General features: G+C 43.5%; 1 protein-coding gene and 1 long non-coding RNA gene across 2 annotated transcripts in view; one reads left to right on the plus strand and one right to left on the minus strand.

Moving 5' to 3' along the window:
- The window catches only part of ablim2 (actin binding LIM protein family, member 2), a 76,212-nt gene extending 74,652 nt beyond the window's left edge, over positions 1-1,560 (minus strand). The window contains exon 1 of the mRNA XM_080792604.1: positions 1,434-1,560. Within this exon, the coding sequence (XP_080648730.1) occupies positions 1,434-1,521 (88 nt within the window). The 5' untranslated portion in view covers positions 1,522-1,560. The remainder of the gene's footprint in view (positions 1-1,433) is intronic.
- Positions 1-20,117, plus strand: part of LOC308335551 — a 522,414-nt gene that overhangs the window by 25,260 nt on the left and 477,037 nt on the right. The gene's annotated exons all lie outside the window — the stretch shown is intronic.

The raw sequence follows: 20,117 nt of genomic DNA on the forward strand, positions 1-20,117 counted from the left end.
ACTGCAGAGTTACAGTACTGTTGGTGAACTTAAGGAAATTCAAATTAATGATGAGCCATATCCCTCTCCTATCGCTCTCATTTCCTTTGATCTGCTTCATACTGCACACTCATGTCCATTGTTAGTACACCGCAGGGCAATAACACAGTAGTCTAATATCATCATGTGATTCTGAAAAGGATACTTGTAACAATTTATTCATTGCATCTCTCTCTCTCTCTCTCTCTCTCTCTCCCTGTGGCACAGGTAAAAGTTACAAAAAAAGTTTGTTCTGCTTTCTTCAGACATTATAGAAGCAAAACAAGAGTGTAGTTTTCATACTAATAGGACAATAAAGATCACACCTGTGTGAAGTGAGGGGCACTCTTATGATCATTGTGTTTGTGTTTACACAATGTTTGTGTTTATGCAATGTTTGTGTTTACACAAACACTCAAAACTGGCCATTCATTGTCAAGGCTTTTTTTTAGGACAACATTCAAAACTGGCCATTCATTGTCAAGGCCTTTTGTTAGGACAGACACTCAAAACTGGCCATTCATTGTCAAGGTCTTGTGTTAGGACAGACACTCAAAACTGGCCATTCATTGTCAATGGCATTAAATGTTTGTGTTATAGGACACTGTTTACACAAACCCTCAAAGCTTTTATACACCATCTAATCGGCATGATCCCTGTAAATGTTGCTGCATTTATATACTATATAGATTAGAGTACTATGGATTCATTCACCCATTCAAACACACATTTGTACACCGATGGTGGTGGAAACCCTGCAAGGCACTAAGCTGCACGTCGGGAACAATTAGGAGTTCAACTGGGAAGCGGCTGCTCTACCTCCTGAGCCCATGGCGTCCCCTCTCTCCCTCCCTCCCTCCCTCTCTCTCTCTCTCTCTCTCCCCCTCTCTCCCTCCCTCTCTCTCTCTCTCCCCCCCCCCCTCTCTCTCTCTCTCTCTCTCTCTCCCTCTCTCCCTCCACCATGCAGTTGTCCATATCATCAATCAGCCGGACGGTGTGTGTTCTGTGGGTTGAGCGTGTTGGTGTGAACGTTCCAACGTCCCAAAGGTCACAGTCAGCCACCACGGCAACCAGGCAGCAATCTGAGCTATGCACTGCCACATTGCACTGTATCACCCACTGTATCGCAACCTCTCTTTCTCTCTCTCTCTCATAGCACGGGTGTAGCGCGTAGCATATAATGCATGCTCCCAAGTAGTATGGCTTACACATGGCCAAATATACCCCCCTGTGGCTATATGCGAACGGGCTTTACAGGTTAAGACAGACACACACACACACACACACACACAAACACACACACACACACACACACACACACACACACACACACACACACAGTCCGATATGTGCAAGCACTCTGCAGTCTTTGTGCACACATACAGCGCGCACACACACACACACACACACGGTACCTATACACGAACAGACTTCTCCACACGAGTGCCGGTCGGCCCCTGCGAAGCAGCACTCCACCATTGTAGTAGTTATACAGTGGCACATAAATACGGGCGGCCGTATGTGTGTACCCCGAGATTCCGTCTCCGGAAGCCGCACTTCTGTCTGACTCTCTCTCTCTCTCTCTCTCTCTCTCTCTCTCTCTCTCTCTCTCTCTCTCTCTCTCTCTCTCTCTCTCTCTCTCTCTCTCTCTCTCTCTCTCTCTCTCTCTCTGCACCCCTCCGGCCCCCCCGATCCTCACCGCCGCCTGTCGTTCACCTAAAAATAGAGCGCTCCCTGCCTGGACCCAGGGGGATTCCCGGTGCTGTGCGACATGCTGATGGGTGGGTGGGTGTGAGGGAGGGGGGGGGGGGTTGTACAGTAAGTGCAGGGATGGGCTGCATGGGGCAATCAACGCTCACATTACCCCCCCACCAGGGGGTAATGACCTTGGGGTATAGGCTTTGGCCGATATCATGGACACAATCTAATTGTGAATTTTGTCCCCCAAACTGTACCAATTGCAGTGCATTCTTAATTTCTTCAGACTGAGCTAAAAGCAATAGAGATGGGCTTTCACAAGAATTGAATGACCTATAGTATGTTTGATTATTCAACCTATATTTGATTTAATCTCAGCTAGCTGTGAGCTATAATGTTGTCGATGTATGTCTGTCTCTTTCGTCCCAATCACTAGCCTACATCTCAGAACAATCATTTTGTTTAGTCATTTTGGACTAGCATTAGGCCACGGTTTGCACTCCACCGCCTCCCAAAAATCCACCTGTGCCACCATGCCAGAGACGTGACCTCGTGGCATTTGACCTCTCAACCCTATAAGGCCAACAACTACAGAGAGCTGACCTTCGACCTATAGCCGGGCTGAATATATGCTACAACAGAACTGAGGCACAGTGCTTCTCAAAGTGGGGTGTGGGGACCCCCAGGGGTCCTTGACAGGGCTCCCCAGCTAAATGAATGAATATAGCACTACAGTATATGGCACAGTAGAGGACTCAGTCACTATTACAGTCCATACAGCCACAGTTCTGTCCCCAGTTCCAATTCACCTCATATCTTGCGGGTCCATTTGGTTCCATCTTACCCTCTCAAGATTATTGTTAAACATCTGTGATACTTAATTTACAAGAAGAAGTGTAGAAGAATTGTTATTTTGTCTGTTGTCTCTCCTATACCACATCATACACATTGAATTGGGGACAAAGTCCGTGGCTCAAATGCCGAATAAATACAGGACCTTGATATGAAAAGGGTTGAAAACCTACAGCAACTCAAAACTTTTTCATGTCAAGGACCCGCTGTCGCAGGTAGCAGGGACTGTAACATTTGTGTAGTTGAAATGTTTCCAATAAATATTCAATTCTTTCCACATTTTTTCAAGATTTCTGAGGGGCGCTATCCCCTCCAATGCATGGCTTACATTTACGTTTGTTTAGAGCACATAGGACGCAAATCATTTGCCAGCCAAGTCTATGGACTATAAAGTTTGATTAGGGCACTAAATGACAACATAAGACATCATGTGGCCGATATAAATACATCTTGTTACAAATTTAGTTTCATGCAAGAAACAAGCAATGATGGATAAAATGGAATGGAATGGAAACAATACAACTGTAACGAATGGGGGAAAGCGTCACAGACGCTCACAGTCAAGAAACAGTAAATTGAAACAGAACCGGAAAATTCATGGAAGAAAGAAAGGAGCCAAATAAACCTACTAAATCATACATTATATCATCTCATTCCGGCCAATCAGAATTTGCGTCCTCACCTTCGTCTTCAATGTTTGTGTTTACACATTGTCAATGGCTTTGTAGAACAAAGGTTGAGGCCTCTAAAAAATATAGTTGATATATATACGGTTTAAAGTGGTTAAAGTGATTTTTGATGCTATAACCAAGGTCTTGTGGGGGTCCCCGGACCCTCCTTTGAGAACCACTACACTATAACAGCACTACAGAAAGACAGAGAGACGCCTCAAAACCAGCCTCTCAAAAAAGCATTTCTCAAGGCGGGCAGAGACACAGTCCAGGGAATGTAGGCTGCTTTCCAAGATGCACCAATCTGAATGAATTCATGATGAATATGGGCCTTTGTGTGCATAACATATGATTGCCTCTGTCTGCTCCTGTGACAGTGCACTCAATGGATCTGTTCTTCCAGCCAGAAGACAAACCCAGGACAGCGCAGGACGGGGTGATAACTGCTTCCCACATGTTTGCTACAGCTGCCTCCGTTGGAATGTTTTGGCTTTTTGTCTGACTACACCGATATTTGGAGCGACGGATGTCGGGACCACATCTGACGCGATAGGTCAAGCAGCTGGCACTGTGGCCAGGCTGTCACCCACATATGTATACATAATTACGTACCGTTAATATGACAAAAGTTGCTATAAAGTGTATGTAATTCAGGGGTGCCGTGGATGGAAACGTCATTTACAGGGGTGACCTGAGCCACGTCTCTACACGATGGAGCAATGCGATAGGTCAAGCCGCTGGCAGTGTGGCCAGGCCGTTGGCAACACAACAGTCACCTTCCAAAACGCATTCGCTCACAAGCTAACACATACGCCCTCAATTCTAATAGTTCATTCTAGACTGTCCGTTTAAGCAGAACGCTGTACACTGTTCAGACTATGGGTTCAGAGAGTCCGTCACAATTATTACATGATCTAATCGCAATTATCTGAGATAATCGCAATTACCCTTTCATAATAGTCAATCGTTTCCATACATTTATACAAAGTACAAGTACAAAATTATTACATTTGTTTGTAATTATTTTGTATATTCAAGTCATTTGTCATATCTTCCCTGTGCTATTTGTGATTACAAAGCCTAAAAGCCAAACGTTAAAAGCCTAATTAATGTTCCATGTGTTGGATGCCAAAGAAACACAATGAAATCGTTAATCGCAATTATTTGTGTGGAAATTAAACTTAAATTTAGAATGGTGACGCACCCCCTCACCCAGTATACGCAGCCCCTCGCCCAGCCTGATCCTTGTGACATTTACTTCTTCATGTCAATATGTATGTTAATTTAATCGATTTCTGTGTATGTATGTATTGATGATTGATTGATGATGTTTTAGACCTGTGTATCTTACGTCACACCCTTGGACGGGACAATGTTTTGCCCACCATCATGTAATTTCTGTATCTCAGGCTCTGCCTCAGGCGGTGGGCGAGTGATCAGATGATGTGTCATGCTTGCTTACGCAGATTAATCTATCTCACTGAAATGTGCCTCTCTCCCTTTATTTCACCTCTCTTCTGGTCCTCTCTCTAGCACATGCGCACGCACTCACACACACACACACACACACACGCGCTACTATGTTATCGCAGGTATCACAGATTCAATGCGTCATACTGTCTTATGAAAAGAGAGTGATTGTAAACAGAACGATCTGTGTCAGAGTGATGCCGTTCATTATGAGAAGAGAAGAGAAGAGAAGAGAAGAGAAGAGAAGAGAAGAGAAGAGAAGAGAAGAGAAGAGAAGAGAAGAGAATTGAGGGTTGGGTGTGCTGTCAGCAGTAAGAGTGCTGTGTGCTGTATAATACCAGGGATCTTGTGACTGCAGCATGCACACGCACACACACACACACACACACACACACACACAGTGACGCAGCAGAAAATCACAACACAACTCAGCTCAAAGCACAGTCAGCTGCACCTGTGTGTGGGTGGGTGTGTGCGTCTGCGTCCGTGCACGTGCGACATGTATACATTGGCATATAGTGTAGGTAGGGTCGTTTGTGTGTGCTTGTGTGATTGAACCCTTGCTGCTAATTATTGTTTGAGACGTAGAAGGAGCAGGCAAAAAGGCTATCATAAGGTGCAATGAAAGAGTGGATGACAGTAAATTAAGAGACAGACAGAGGGAGAAAGACAAAAATTGCCTATAGGCACCCTGTATGTATGTCCATCAACCTGTTTGTTTACTAGCCAGCGAGGAAGAGAGCGTGACTCATGGACAAAAGCCTCTCTAGAAAACATGGAGTCAGCACTTTAAGCAAAAACACCATGCTGTACAGTGTATAATATACATATGCCAGGAATGGTAGTGTAGCATAACATAAGGGAGACAGAAACGATACAGCACAGGTCCTATTATGACACACACACACACACACACACACACACACACACCCCTTCAGAGATAATGATATGCTTTTAAGTGCCTTTTACTTTACAGCGCTCCGGTTCTTGTGTATTTGTATAACAAAATCCGGACCACCTAAGCGCATTTCTATGTCTCGTCGTATAGTGGTGTTGCATGGCAAATATAGCTGCTCTTCAGGCTCATATTCATGAACTTACAGTACCTCAGAATACCTTCCAAACGATTGATTGATTCTCGTTTAAGAAATTATTGTTAATCGGTTATTTCATACAGTCATGTCATCGGGACTTTAACAACCAAGTGAAGCCTATAGGTGTTTCCAACACCTCAATCAAAACGCCTGGTATTATAATACCAGCCTATAGTAGGACTAGTCTATGTACATTGTAAATGTCTAGCTTTCAAAATGAGATATTATTTGCAATGCTCTGGAATAGATGCCCAGACTGCAGTAATGAGCTTGCAGCAGTGTTGCCAGATTTAGTGAGATAAATGAGCAATGAGGTCTATGAAAACAAACCCAAACGAAGCAACTAGGCCACATATTGAAAACAAATGTGGAACATTTTGAACATATATTTTTAAACATTTTAACACCACAAATCTGGTACAGGGGTCACAAAATGTAGGGGTCCTTGACAAATACATAATTGCGAACGCAGTGAGCACTTACTATGAGACCTAGCAGATCATGTCTATCTGTCTGTGTGTGTGTGTGTGTGTGTGTGTGTGTGTGTGTGTGTGTGTGTGTGTGTGTGTGTGTGTGTGTGTGTGTGTGTGTGTGTGTGTGTGTCTGTCCCGCTATACGTCCAAATATGGAGTGTGTTGCATCAATCACAAACAAATCACTCAGCTCCATATATGGGCACAAAAGGGGCCAGGTCCACATATACAGTAACAGCGGGACAGACACACAGACAGACAGACAGACAGACAGACATGATCTGCAGGGTCTCAGCTGCGTTCGCTTCCCGCGTTTGCGCGTCTTACTTGTAATGTATTAAATAAAAAGGTTTAAGAACCACTGGTTTAAACAATATTAGGAAGCAAGCAACTACACTACCCCCCCCCCCCCCCCCCCCCATATTAACAATTTACAAGCAACTTCAGTCCGAAGTCACTTGTAATTGCAACACTGGTTACTGGTAATTGCAACACATTGCAACACTGGCTTTCAGCTATTTTGAGCACCTGTCCTGACAGCCTCACACAACCAAATGAATCAGGCAATACTGAAGACCAGGGGTGACCCCAAACCTTTTTGACTTGAGACTTTTAAAATTACCAGCTCAACAGGATCTACCCACCCAAGAAATGATTACCCCATTGCTGACAAAAACGGCCTGAGGCCCGGGTCTTTGAAATAGCCCTTCAAAATGGAAATAGTGGGGGGGAAGCCTTCCCCCCTTTCTGTATGGATTTTTCAGGTTTGTTGCCTCACACATTTTTATGTTTATTATAATACTACTGACTTTTGCGAGCAACACTCTTGAAAACAGTGATTATCTCAAATAATTGCCATCAGGCGATTATGCATTCATTGTGACAGGCCCTCGGAAAGGCCAGTATACACTAGCGTTATTGACCTTCAACCCAGCTCCAATTATCACGACGACTGTGGTTGATAACAGCTGAGATTATAGCGCTCATATCAGTCCAGGGTGCGTGCAGCAGCACGTGCACCAATCGGGGGCCAGTCTCCTAAATTACAGACGAGACCAGCAGCTGGGGACTCAATCAGCGGGTGAAACAAAACAGGACAAGGTGTCAGGAATAGGCTGTCTTCACCCAGGCAGCTACTGCACCGCCCGAGTAGACAACACAATCAAAGTGGCACCTCCAGCCATAGGCAAAGAAACCCAGCAACCTTTCTATTAACCACTATTAATCCCTCTAGTCAGACGGCTTCTCCGTCTGCACCGAATGTCTGTGAAAGATTTCAGATGACTCAAAAATGACTAGAACTTAACAGAATATTAACTATATGACTAAAACAAAATAAAAACGTGCTGTCAAAATCACCACTGATGGTTTGTTTACCGGCGAGCTTCAGAGGAATGAGGGGCGTCGCTGTGGCTGCCGACAGCCTGCCAACCATTACATCAGACACCCATGATGATACACTACCCTTTGGCTGATATCTGTGTGTGTGTGTGCGTGCGTGCGTGCGTGTGCATGAGTGTTAATCTTCACCAATACTCAAGCCAACTACAGAACGTACAAGAATGCTTATGGTGAGCTGAGTTGCAATGATAGCAGTCATGGCATTGCAACTCTGAGCGCATAGAGCACGTAGAGTGGACAGTAATGGAATGCTGGACCAAATGACAGACCTCATCATATCTAACATTATGTTCACAGATTGGAGTCCCCCAGAGGTCAAAATCATATCAAAAGAGGGTCCTAGAGGTATACGGTGGTTTCTCTGCCCCCCCCTCTCTCGCAGTATTAGGTGGTCTCTCTCCGCCCTCCTCTCTCGCAGTAATAGCGTCCTTGAAAAGCTTGAGAATCAAATTTCAATGCTAGTGTGTATCCGATAATTCAGTTGTTTTCATAGTCTGAAAGGCTAAATCCCATCAAAATGGTGGTCCGTGGCTCAAATGCTGAAAAAGATAATGGGCCTCGACATGAAAAAGGTTAAATCCACTGTGATGGTTCATTACGACACAGAAGGCAGGAGGCTACTTCTAATTATCTATCTCTCCCCGGACCCCCCCCCCCCATTCATTCACTAATAGTAAATTAATAATGTGAATATATGTATTATATACTCCCACTAATCAGTTTATCTGTTTCTCATTCGCTTCAGGCTGACTCGCACACGCCCACGTCACGTCAAGGCGGTTCATTTAAGCAGTCTCTAATCACTATTCTGCGTTCACTTACATGCTAGCTGAAGCTGAGACAGTATAGTTGTTCAGACGTCGGTGTTCAAATTCCCTCCACCTCCTTCCTCCCTGTGGCATTTAGTGCTGTAATGGGTGATTCTGTGATTATTATGTGATTTATGGCTTGCGCCATGATATGTGGTATCTACAGTAGTTCTGTAATGGGTGATTCGGTGATAATGTGATTTATGGATTGTTTATGTGATATGTATCTAGGTGGTATATTGCATACACTGAAAGCTGTTCTGTTTGTTCATGCATGTAATGTCTTATCTTATGCTCTGCTCTGGGGGGTTAGAGATCTCAGATTGTGTATGTTGCGCAGTAATCTGTAATATATCTCATGAGCAGAGCACCGCCAAAAACTAAATGCAATAGCTTTGCAATAAATGGTAATGGTCAAGCCTGAGCCGAAGAGTCTTAATGAAGTTCTGTTTGTTTGTCTGTATGTGTGTTAGTACGCATGTGTGTGCATGACTCTAAATTATGTGTGTAAGCATGTGATCGCTGCTCGTCTGTCCACCAGTGTAGTGTGCAACAGTTTAGGGTCCTACATTTAGAAAGTGATGTGCATCGGCCTCTATAAAGACCGGCTTAACGTACAGCATGTTGTGGCTTTAACGAGCCAGTTCAGGACATGACATTGGAGCGGAGAGAAAGCCTGTCCGGACGGCCTGTGTTTATGGGGGACAAACACTGTCGTCCCCTCCGTGTGTGTGTGTGTGTGTGTGACTGTGTGTGTGTGTGTGTGGGGGGGGTTATAGGATGTCCAGGCATCTGCTAATACTGATCCCCGTTGCGCATACTGTTGGTATGCGCACGTCTCTCTCTCTCTCTCTCTCTCTCTCTCTCTCTCTCTCTCTCTCCCTCGCTCTCTTAACACCCACCCACTCAACACACTACTTATAAAGAACCCTGCGTCGTCCGCTCCTCTCTCCACACCACCAACTTGTTTTTATATCCATGGTCTCGGCCACCCTGGCGCCCTGTCTGTCTGTTGGTTGGCAGCCCAGATGGCTCTGGGCCTGCCTAGGTGTCAGGCCTCCATCCAGGCAGCCAGAGGGCAGCAGCCCAGAATGACCGTGCTGTTCAGGGTTGCCATGTCTGCTTATTATGTGTGTTTTTTTCCTCCATGTAAAGTCACTTCTAAATATTGGTAGGTTTGGTCGGTTTTTTGGGACTTGCTTCTAAAGTGTTTGATTGCGACCATAGGTCGCATTTACTATGAAAACCTGCATCTCCCGTCCGTTCGTTAGTTAGTCACCCCAGACCTCCATATATGGTCACGTCTCGTGACATTACACCTCCATATATGGTCACGCCTCATGACATCACGCCTCCATGGTCATGCCTCGTTGCATCACGCCTCCAAATATGGTCACGCCTCATGACATCACGCCTCCATATATGGTCACGCCTCATGACATCACGCCTCCATATATGGTCACACCTCATAACATCATGCCTCGTGACACGTCACACTACCGATATATGGCCAACTCATATATGAAGATCACAACACTGACCTCATCAAACCCTGTATAACCATAGAGAAGACTGGATCATCATCTAGATCTGCATATATGGAGCCGGCCAGCAACTCTACATCTGACCTCAAACCCTTATCTCCATATATGGAGCTGACCTGTTCTGACATTCCATATGTTGATCCATCACCCGTCCTTCCCGTTCTGACATTTCATATGTTGATCTGACCTCATCAAACCCTGTACACTCAAGACATGCTCCATTATGGCCAGTACAGAATTCATTCCATATGTTGAAACTTGAAAAATAACCACAAAAACCTCATGAAAACATAACGTATCGTGATAGACTACTGCTTGAAAAAGTATTGTGATATTATCATTATTGTTTTCCATGCCGCCCAGCCCTACCCGATTGCTTATTTCTTTCTCTCACAAAACCTGGCAGCACAGGTACTGTTGCCAGGCGGGGGTCCCAGAGAGGGCAGCTTAGCATGTCATTCAGCCTCCTGTTTTCCTTGCTGCAGTGCTGTCATTCAACCTTAGTAAACAAACTGTCTGAATGCAGCAGGTAGCCTATAGGTAGCCTAGGGTATAGGGAAGGGAAGTGTTTTGTCAAGGACCCCCAAATTGATATGTAAACCTATATCCTACTATTTGGCCACAGACCCCATCTGAAAATGTTTAGTGCAAAGGAAGGGACCCCCATGAGAGAAGATTTGTGTTAAATAGCCTACCGGTATATTAAAAACATTCAAGATTTTGCTTTTTTTTAATAGCCTATAAGTAGACCTGTAAAATATAGAGCAAAGCGCTTAAACTGTTTTCAGATGCTATATTAACATATTTAGCTGGGGACCCCTGGCTGGAACCCCTAGCGCCTCCACGGACCGTGGGGGTCCCTAAACACCACTTGAGAAGCACTGGGGTAGGCAGGCGGTATCCTGACTGCTGTTACACAAATTGACAATGGTCCACATAGTGAAACAATAACAAAAGAACACTTCTGTTGCAGTGACTCATGACATGTTTATATAGCCGCCTACCTTGTTTTCTCTTTTATGACCAATGAGCATATAGCCTATTTTTTCTTTCGGTCACTTAATTGCCTGACAGCAAGTTACTTTACAACTATACACATGTTCAAAATGACAGCACGGTTGGCTCTTCTTCGCGGCAGAGGTGAATTACTACATGATGCCAAATACCGGTGGTTAAAAAGAGCAGATTTACAAGCTGACAATGCGTCTGTGGGCGAACAGCGCGACGCCATGAATGCAAGCTTGTATAGATCTGTTTTTTGACACCGGCTAGTCGCTACGTATCAACGCGCTTCAGTCATTTACCTTTCTCTTCTGGCATGGTCGTCGTCGCTTCTGGTGGTGTTAAATTAGTGTCCCTTTGAATTCAAACCGTAAGGTATATCCGATCGATCTGTTTATGGACGCGTCGCGCGGTGCGTTTGATATTTAGATATGATGATAATATATCCCAAATGTCTTCTTTACAGCAACAGGAGGCTCCTGCAGGACACTCTGGAGTCGCCGTCGCCGTGCATCCTAACACACGCTATCTATCTATCTATCTATCTATCTACGTATGTGACTGTGTGTTGTGCGCGTGTGTTTGTGTTTGTGTGGTGGCGCGCGACTAGGCGCGAGAGCCGAGGGGAGGTGCGGCACGAGCTCATCAGTGGAGCTGGAGCAGCTGCGTCGGTGCGCGAGACAGCGCGCGATCGAGCGCTCTGCTGTCTGTCTGTCTGTCTGTCTGTCGCTGCTATTCGCGGAATGATTGAGAGGACAGCTCATATGATTCTCTCTCTCTCTCTCTCTCTCTCTCTCTCTCTCTCTCTCTCTCTCCCCCTCCTCCTCCTCTAGCCTCTTTGTCTGTCTTTATGTACTGGTATGTGCAGAGAACTTATTTTTTGTCAATTTGATTTGTCTATTGGCACTGACAATATTGACAAAGCTACCTCTCTGCCCACTCCCTCGGCCCTCGCCCTGTCTCTCAGTGTGTGTGTGTGTGTGTGTGTGTGTGTGTGTGCGTGCGTGCGCGTGTGTGTGCCTTGTGAGTTATGTGGGAACTATTGCAACTATCCATTATAAATAGAAGCTTGCGGAGCATGTAAAGATGACACCAGCTCCCTGCAATCTCTCCCAGGGCGTTCACCGCAACCTCCAGCCCCGTGAGCTTGCTGTCAGACGTCAGAGACACGTGGACATTGGTGTTACACAGCTGTTTCTGTGGCACCCCTAGGGTGCCTTGACGCAAGTCCAGTGGTGCCTCAGAATACTTTGATAATATTTGGAATTTATCGATGTCACACAAGTTTAACGACCACTTAGACCCTCTAACGGACCTGAGTTAAACTGTACTTGGTGAGTTCTTTTTCAGCCCACAGTACACCACTCTTCACCAAAAATAGCAGATCTACTGCATACGCTTGAAGATCGGCTATTTTTATAACATTCCCCCAGAATAGGAATGTTAGAACCTTTATAATTTTGTCACACCATCACTAAACCTGAAAATATTTTACCCGATATAATACATTTCACAAAAAACATTTCCCATCAAAATAAAATATTTCTCATCAAAATATATTAAAGTACAACAATACATGACAATTTGAGGTACTCTTCTTTAATATTTCAACATGACATTTCACAAAAAAGAAAAAGAAAAACAGATATCATGGGGGGCCCTATATCACTATCATGTTTGGGGCAAAATCGGTGAAAAATGTGGGTATTATTTAAATAAATATTCCTAAAAACAAAATAATGGAGCTGGGAACTTCTCCTTTGGTCCACCCATTCCTGGGACATGCAATTCCGGTGATAATAGCATCAACTTCCCATTGTGGGAGTATGGGATCATTATTGTTTTACCCTCTATCACTAAATCCACCCAAACACATGCCTGTAGAAAAAACAGTAAGCATCCTGAAGGTACCTATAGGACACACCCACCTCAGACATCAGCAACATTATGCGCTTTGGAGTAAACTACTGTTTGTGTGTAATGGCCAGCTAGATGAACACCGAGCAGGATTATAACAAGGCGGTGTATTTATTTATTTATTTGACAGGGACAAAGCTCATTAATCAACATGTCAGTTTTCACCTCAATGTAAATGGGCCAGAGTTAGCCAAAGCAAAATTTCATCTGTAGTCCCTGAGCAGGCTCTTAAAGAAAGAATGATAAAAGGAAGACAGAGTGTATAGTGTGCCAGCACACAACACTGCATACTTTGATGCCATGTGTGCATATGTGCAAGCACCCAACACTATATCCATACAAAAACACAATACAATACAGGAACAGATAAACATGGTACAAGGGACAGAACAACTGCAAAGTGAAAAATTACACCGGTGAGAAATACTAAATAGTGCTGATATAGTTACTCAGATTTGAATTGTTTTTAGCCACCTTTTCAGGTTGAATTTGAAGGTCAGATAGTTGGAAGTCTCTCTTATTTCTGTGGGGAGACTGTTCCAGCAGTGATGGGAGGCTCTAACAGAGAAGACTGTTTACCAAACACACTACGTCTGATTGGCACTTCACAGTCCCCTCCGGTAGTTGCCCTTGTTGCTCTGTCACCACTGTCCCTTCGATCTATGAACTGTTTCAGTGGTGGAGGTGCAAGTCCATTTAAGGACAGGCATGAGCAAGGTCATTATTTGTCGAAATGATTTATTTTTCTTCAGTTCGTTCCACCTGAAATGAGGCATCACAAAAATAAAAGTTTGATTTTTGCGTCGCTCCTTGTGTCACCTCAACTCCAATGGCTAAACCTATAAGCCTAAAATGATGACTTCTATCATCTTACATTTTTTGGACATCTGAAACATTTTCTAAATATGAATTTAAGCACATGCTACTTGTGTCTCATTTTACTTCAGCCATGCTAGTGTTTAATAGCCAACAAAATAACAGGCCACCCTAAACCCAGACCAAATTAAATTAAATTCAATTCAATTTAGACATTGTGGCCTTTAATGTTGTCTGCAAATACCTCTCAGTAAGAGCATTAGCCCAAATGTCATGAGAAAGATAGAGACAGAAGTGAAAGTCATTACAGAGGATGTTACAGGAAGAGAGCAGTGCTTGTCAAGTTGTCATGACTTTTATCCATCATTCTCTCAAAATGCATTCATCAATGGATCCACAGTTCAAAAATAAATAAAAAAAACTTGCTAAGGCCATTTGCGTGTAGGAAGATAAGGAGGTTATAGCAGCAACAAAACATGCATCCACCCACCCACCCACCCGCACGCACGCACGCGCACACACACTACATGAACAAAGCGAACAAAACATTGTTGTATAGCAGACTTTGGCACTTTTTTGCCCTATACTGTAGGTCTGTCTGATCTTGGAGTCCTGCCTTGAACCTTACCTCACTGACAGAGGATTACGTAACACCCTTCATAACATTGTCAATAACCATCCACATGAGCAGACCTTCTGCCACGCCCAACTCGCATAATTCTAAGCTGCACAGAGCAGTGCAGACATCTAATTAGCATTTTAATGGACCTGGCTGTCCGGGTGGCAGACAGTGGGTGGCCCAATAGAAATAGGAATAGCTCTCACAGATTCTGTCATCTTAGCTCCAATTTCAAGGCCATTTCCAGTGGTGGAAGTAACTAAGTATATTTAGTAAGATATTGTACTTTACCTCAAAACTATTGCCATTTTGAGGTATAGCCTAGTTTGACTTTACTTGAGTATCTAAAAAAGTCAATACTCAATATTTTATACTTCTACTCCACTATGTTTCAGGAGTACATTTGTACTTCTCACGAGTCTATACTTATTAGATTTTTTTATTACAAGTTACATATACGTATATTGATAATTACTACAAAAAAATCCAACACTTAATTAAACCCCTATAGCCTGATTATTTCTGGAGTACTTTTAGCCTACTGTACCTGTGTACTGTAAGTATTCTGCCGACAGTCACTGGATTATGAATAACAATGTGGCACGCAGAGGCGGACCTAACTTCACCCTGATTAATAGAGGGTTTAATTTACACCACTATGTGGACTGCCAAAGGTCAAGTTCATCTGTCTACCCCGTCATTTTGTTTTCCGCCTCACGCCAGTCTTTGTCACGTTTGGACCTTGCCGTTCTTTAAAATCAACCTTGTGTTCCCGTTTTTGAGTTAATCATCATAATCTTTTTTTAAATTTCACTGGGATGCGCGTGCACCTCCTGACCACTTCATCAGAGAACCTGTCACGACCATGTGAACCCATGAGGCCCATTCTGAGAAATGTACAGTGCTGCTGTGTCAGTGGTGCCTTTTCATGTCAAGGACCCCTCAAATATTTTTGTTCCAGTGACCCCCTGGAAGAAAAGATTTGAGTAAAAAAATGTGTTTGTGTGTGTGTGTGTGTGTGTGTGTCTGTCCGTGCGGTACATTTACTGTTGTGCAAGACTGCCGAGTCTGCTGCTTAACTGATTATGCACTCCATTTTCTAATGGCCAGGTGTGCAGAATGCACGCACACACACACGCACGCACGCACGCACGCACGCACGCACGCACACACACACAAACACACACACCTTGTTAAACGTTTTAATCCGACATCCCAAAAGGATTAATTCACTGATTAAAACGACTCTAGCTGTATTGTGTTAAAGCTCTTCCGATTGTGTTTTTCTGGTGTATCTTTGGACAAAATAAGTGCATTTTGAGTCCAAGGTTGAAAAGTTTAAGTGCCTACAAAAGGGTATTTGGCCATAAGTGAGTTACCATTATCGCCGCTGACTTTGAATCGACCGTGAGAATGGACATCAATGTTGCCAGATTGTGTGAGAGAAATGAGAAACCAGAGGTCTATGAAAACAAGAACGCCCTAAAGAAGCGACTATAGGACACATGAGCAATTTAAACTTATATGTATCGGTGATCTACAAGCTCACAACATGTGCATTCCATCCATTGTGAGCCATTTTCAATATTCTTTCTGGAAGAAAAGCGACAAATGTGGAATATTTTGGCAAACATATTTCTAGATGTGGAATCTGTGGACAAATACATTAATTTGGGTGTCCTTGACATGAAAATATTTGTGAACTACTAGCTTAAACAAGCCAAAATAAGCAACTACACTTCAGAACCCCATCCCCCCAACGCAACCCGCAACTGCCAATATTTACACTCAACTTTACAGAAAAACAAGCCCAAAGTCGCTTATAATAAGCAGACATGGCAACACTGACTTTGGTGAGAATGGACTTGGTGAGAATGGTGAGAATGCACCAGGTTGCTATAGCGTTGCTAAGGTGTGACAGATGATTTCAAACCACAACCTCATGGTGCGCGGTAAGAACAATTAGGGAGGGAAAAACAGGAAGTACATTTATATGAGCTGAAGGGAGCACTTTAAGTGGTGTTCAAAGTTTGGTCCTGGGACATTAAATTAACAAGGTCGAAACACTGCAGTATACAACACAATTGCATGTACACAAAAAAGGTTGATTATGTGCCGAAAGCGTTTATTTAATGTGATTAATTCCCATTAATTTAAACTGCTGTTCAAAACATAAGGAGTCAATAAAGCGATGTACTTATTCTACAAAACAAGGATTGTGTTTTACCTTGAATAAAAGCTTCATCCTGTAAGCATGAGGTATCACAAAAAAGTGCAAAGTGAAATTTTTTGCAAAGTGAATATTTTTGCTCCCAGAATCAAATGAGTCCTCACTAATTAGATGGCACCATTTCTGTCTACTCACTGTGTCTCAGAGGAGGTCTGCGGATGGATTTTTTAATTTTATTAGGCCTATTAATATTAATGCAAGTACAATGGCTTCTATTCCAGGAAGAAAAATCCTGTAGTTTCTATTAACTTGGAATCCCCAACCCAATTAGGAACTGTCCGTAGACCCACGATCAAAATGCAGGGTGACCCATCTGGCGGAGTCAGGTTAACTTTGAGTGGCAGTAGGGGAAAACGCTCTCGCCAGAACATGATTTACTATTCTCAGCTATTTGCAACTCGAACAGGCCTTCGCAACTGGCTCAAGTTCGCTTGAGAAGTCGAGCCTCCGTCGCGGTCAGAAATACTTTGGGCGAGAGGCACTTCCGCGTTGCCACAGAAGCGGGGCGTTGTTATAGGCTTTTGAATGTTGCTGCATGGGCATGCTCCATATCTCCTCCTCTCTTGTTCTTTACCATTCTATATACTACAGGCGTTGTTATAGGCTTTTGAATGTTGCTGCATGGGCATGCTCCATATCTCCTCCTCTCTTGTTCTTTACCATTTGAATGTTGCTGCATGGGCATGCTCCATATCTCCTCCTCTCCTCCTCTTTACCATTCTATATACTACAGGCGTTTTCAGCGCTTGTGTTGGTTTCATGTGGACACACACGTTTCTTGAGACGATTCCGTGTGTATTATATAGTAAAACAACTCTTTGAAAATGACTCTGTGACTTTTTTTTTAACGTAAGAAGATAAGGTTTTAAAACGGGCGGAGTGCTCATTTTAGACTGAACACTGCCAGTCTTTACTGTATATTGTAGTGTACTGTACACACACACTGTAACAGACAATCAGTGAGAGTCATTGAAAAACATGAAGAACCCTTAGGGTCATGCAGTGAGCAGACACAGCACAATAACAGTACATACCGCACACTAACAAGTCAGTAAATGAGCTCTCTGAGGGTGCATAGCATAGTATTGTAATGGAACCAGTGGAGACAGTCTTGCTCAACACTGAATAACATACACGAGAAGAACTGAAAAGGCTTTTTGACAGTAGTGGAAAGTAACTAAGTACATTTAGTACTACGTATGAAATAAGTACTGTACTGAAATACAATTTTGTGATATTCCTTTCAATGCTTTTGAAGCTTTTTGAGCACAATATAATATTTTCACTGGCCAAATACTTAAGAGAAAGGCCTCAGATAACCTGCTGTGCAAAGTGAATGTAATTTTGCCTACTTACAATTGTGTTTCTCTTATATAATCTCTTATATAAGTCTTGAAGGACAATTGCACAGGCCTACAGACAGGCATTTAATGTTTTCAGTCCACGCACGCACGTGCGCACACACACACACACACACACACGTTGTGCGTACAGTAGACAGGCTACATCAGGACATCGTCAGAGCACAAAGCAGGTTCAGTCATTCCTTCGAGGCAGGGGTCGCGTCAGGCTAATGGGACCCTAGTGGACCCAGTGGGCTCCTAAAAAAAAACAATGAACAACTTCCACAACCGCAGAACAAGCCCACCGGCTGCACGGGCTCATTAGGCTCGGGTCCAAAAATATACAGTACAAACAAAAAAACAACACTGATGAGCAGAACATGAGTGTACAACTAGGGTATGCATTGTGGTTTTATAATGAATATTCTATTAGCTTGTTTTTGTTTTTTATCCCACAATTTTGTAACCCAGTTTTTCACCCAGTGTCAATTATCTAATGTAATCCTGGGCTCTATACACTCCCTCCACCAACCTATTCATTTGTTTTAATGAATCGCATAATCAAGTGTTTGTTTTTTGTAAATTAACGCTCTATTGATACAGCGTCACACGAAAGCATCAATCTGCTACTTTTTTTATTTGAATTCTGAACATTTTTGGACATACAGTGTGAGTTTTCCTCCTGACAGACGATATCATTGAAATGATATATGAACAAGTCGATTAAAATAATAGTGAAAGTATTTTTGGAAACCTTTCCCCATGACATGCCCTAGCTTTCCTTTTATTAAACTGTCATTTTATACGATTATGTCTTCTAATATATGTCTTATATATTTGGTAACGTCGATTGGTTCGATAAAATGTCGCAGCCCTTCATGACTGACCTCAGAGCAGCCTGGGGCAGAACACAGACAGAACATGCTTATCATCCGGGGGTCTATTTCTGCTCTGCTGGAGAGGACAGAGGAGAATGGAAGGAAAAACATAAAAACAGGTCTGGAATCTGATCCAAGCAGGGTGTGAGCCTGCGCACGTGCGTGTGCGTGTGCGTGTGTGTGTGTGTGTGTGTGTGTGTGTGCATGGTGATGACGAAATGTCTCACAGCCTCTCACACAGCTTTGTCTTTCACACCCTTTTCTCTCTCTCTCTCTCTCTCTCTGGTCATAAAGCTAGATAGCGGCCTATGGAAGGTTGTGGACTTTGCCTTTGTGATACAGCAGTGGTGTGTGTGTGTGTGTGTGTGTGTGTGTGTGTGTGTGTGTGTGTGTGTGTGGTTCCGTTTAAGTACACTACCAGAGTGAGAGGGTCTCTATATGGACCCCTGGCGGTCCCCAGACCAGATGTTGATCAACAGCTGACAGCTAACAGTATAATTCTGGCCACAAACCAGACCGCCCTCCTGTGACACTGCCTGCATGGTCATAAAACTAAAAATGGAGGCATTTATGATGCTGGAAATTGACATTTACGAAGGCTTGGAAAACCAAAATATGACAATAAAAAGGACCACGCAGGCTCTGAGTTGTTATCACAGGATGTGTACTAGTACGGCAATACCGCTGGGTGACATAAAGTGGCACTGTTGAGCAGCCCAAAGGGCTACAGTACAGCTTCACACTGACCACTAGAACTATAACAACAGCACAGTACCACACACACACACACACACACACACACACACACACACACACACACACACACACACACACACACACACACACACACACACACACACACACTTTATTCGGTGTGAGTGTGACTGTGATCAATGTCAATCTGTCTGGTTCAGCCTTCTGCTTCGATTGACACTAATCTCACTACAAACCACTCTGCCACTCAAAACTTAATCAAATACAAACATGCAGCATGGAGGTATGGAGGCCAATAAACACACACAAAGCAGTGTGAGACATTTTACAGTATGAGACATTTTAGGAAAAAAGTTAAAAGGAGGCACTAAATGTTCACAGAGTAAGCAATGCATGGCCATTTCCATTAAGACCAGGAAAGCATCTGTATGATTTGAGATTTTAGCTATACATATATAGCACATTAGTTCAATTTGGTTGGCTATTCAAAAATATCAGATCCACAAGCTCATAGAGCATCACTTCGCTTCTCTTCCCTCTACTTCTACATGGTTTCTATCTCACCTTC

This window comes from Protomyctophum bolini (genome assembly GCF_963924005.1).
Source record: "Protomyctophum bolini genome assembly, chromosome: 20".
Classification (NCBI taxonomy): Eukaryota; Metazoa; Chordata; class Actinopteri; order Myctophiformes; family Myctophidae; genus Protomyctophum; species Protomyctophum bolini.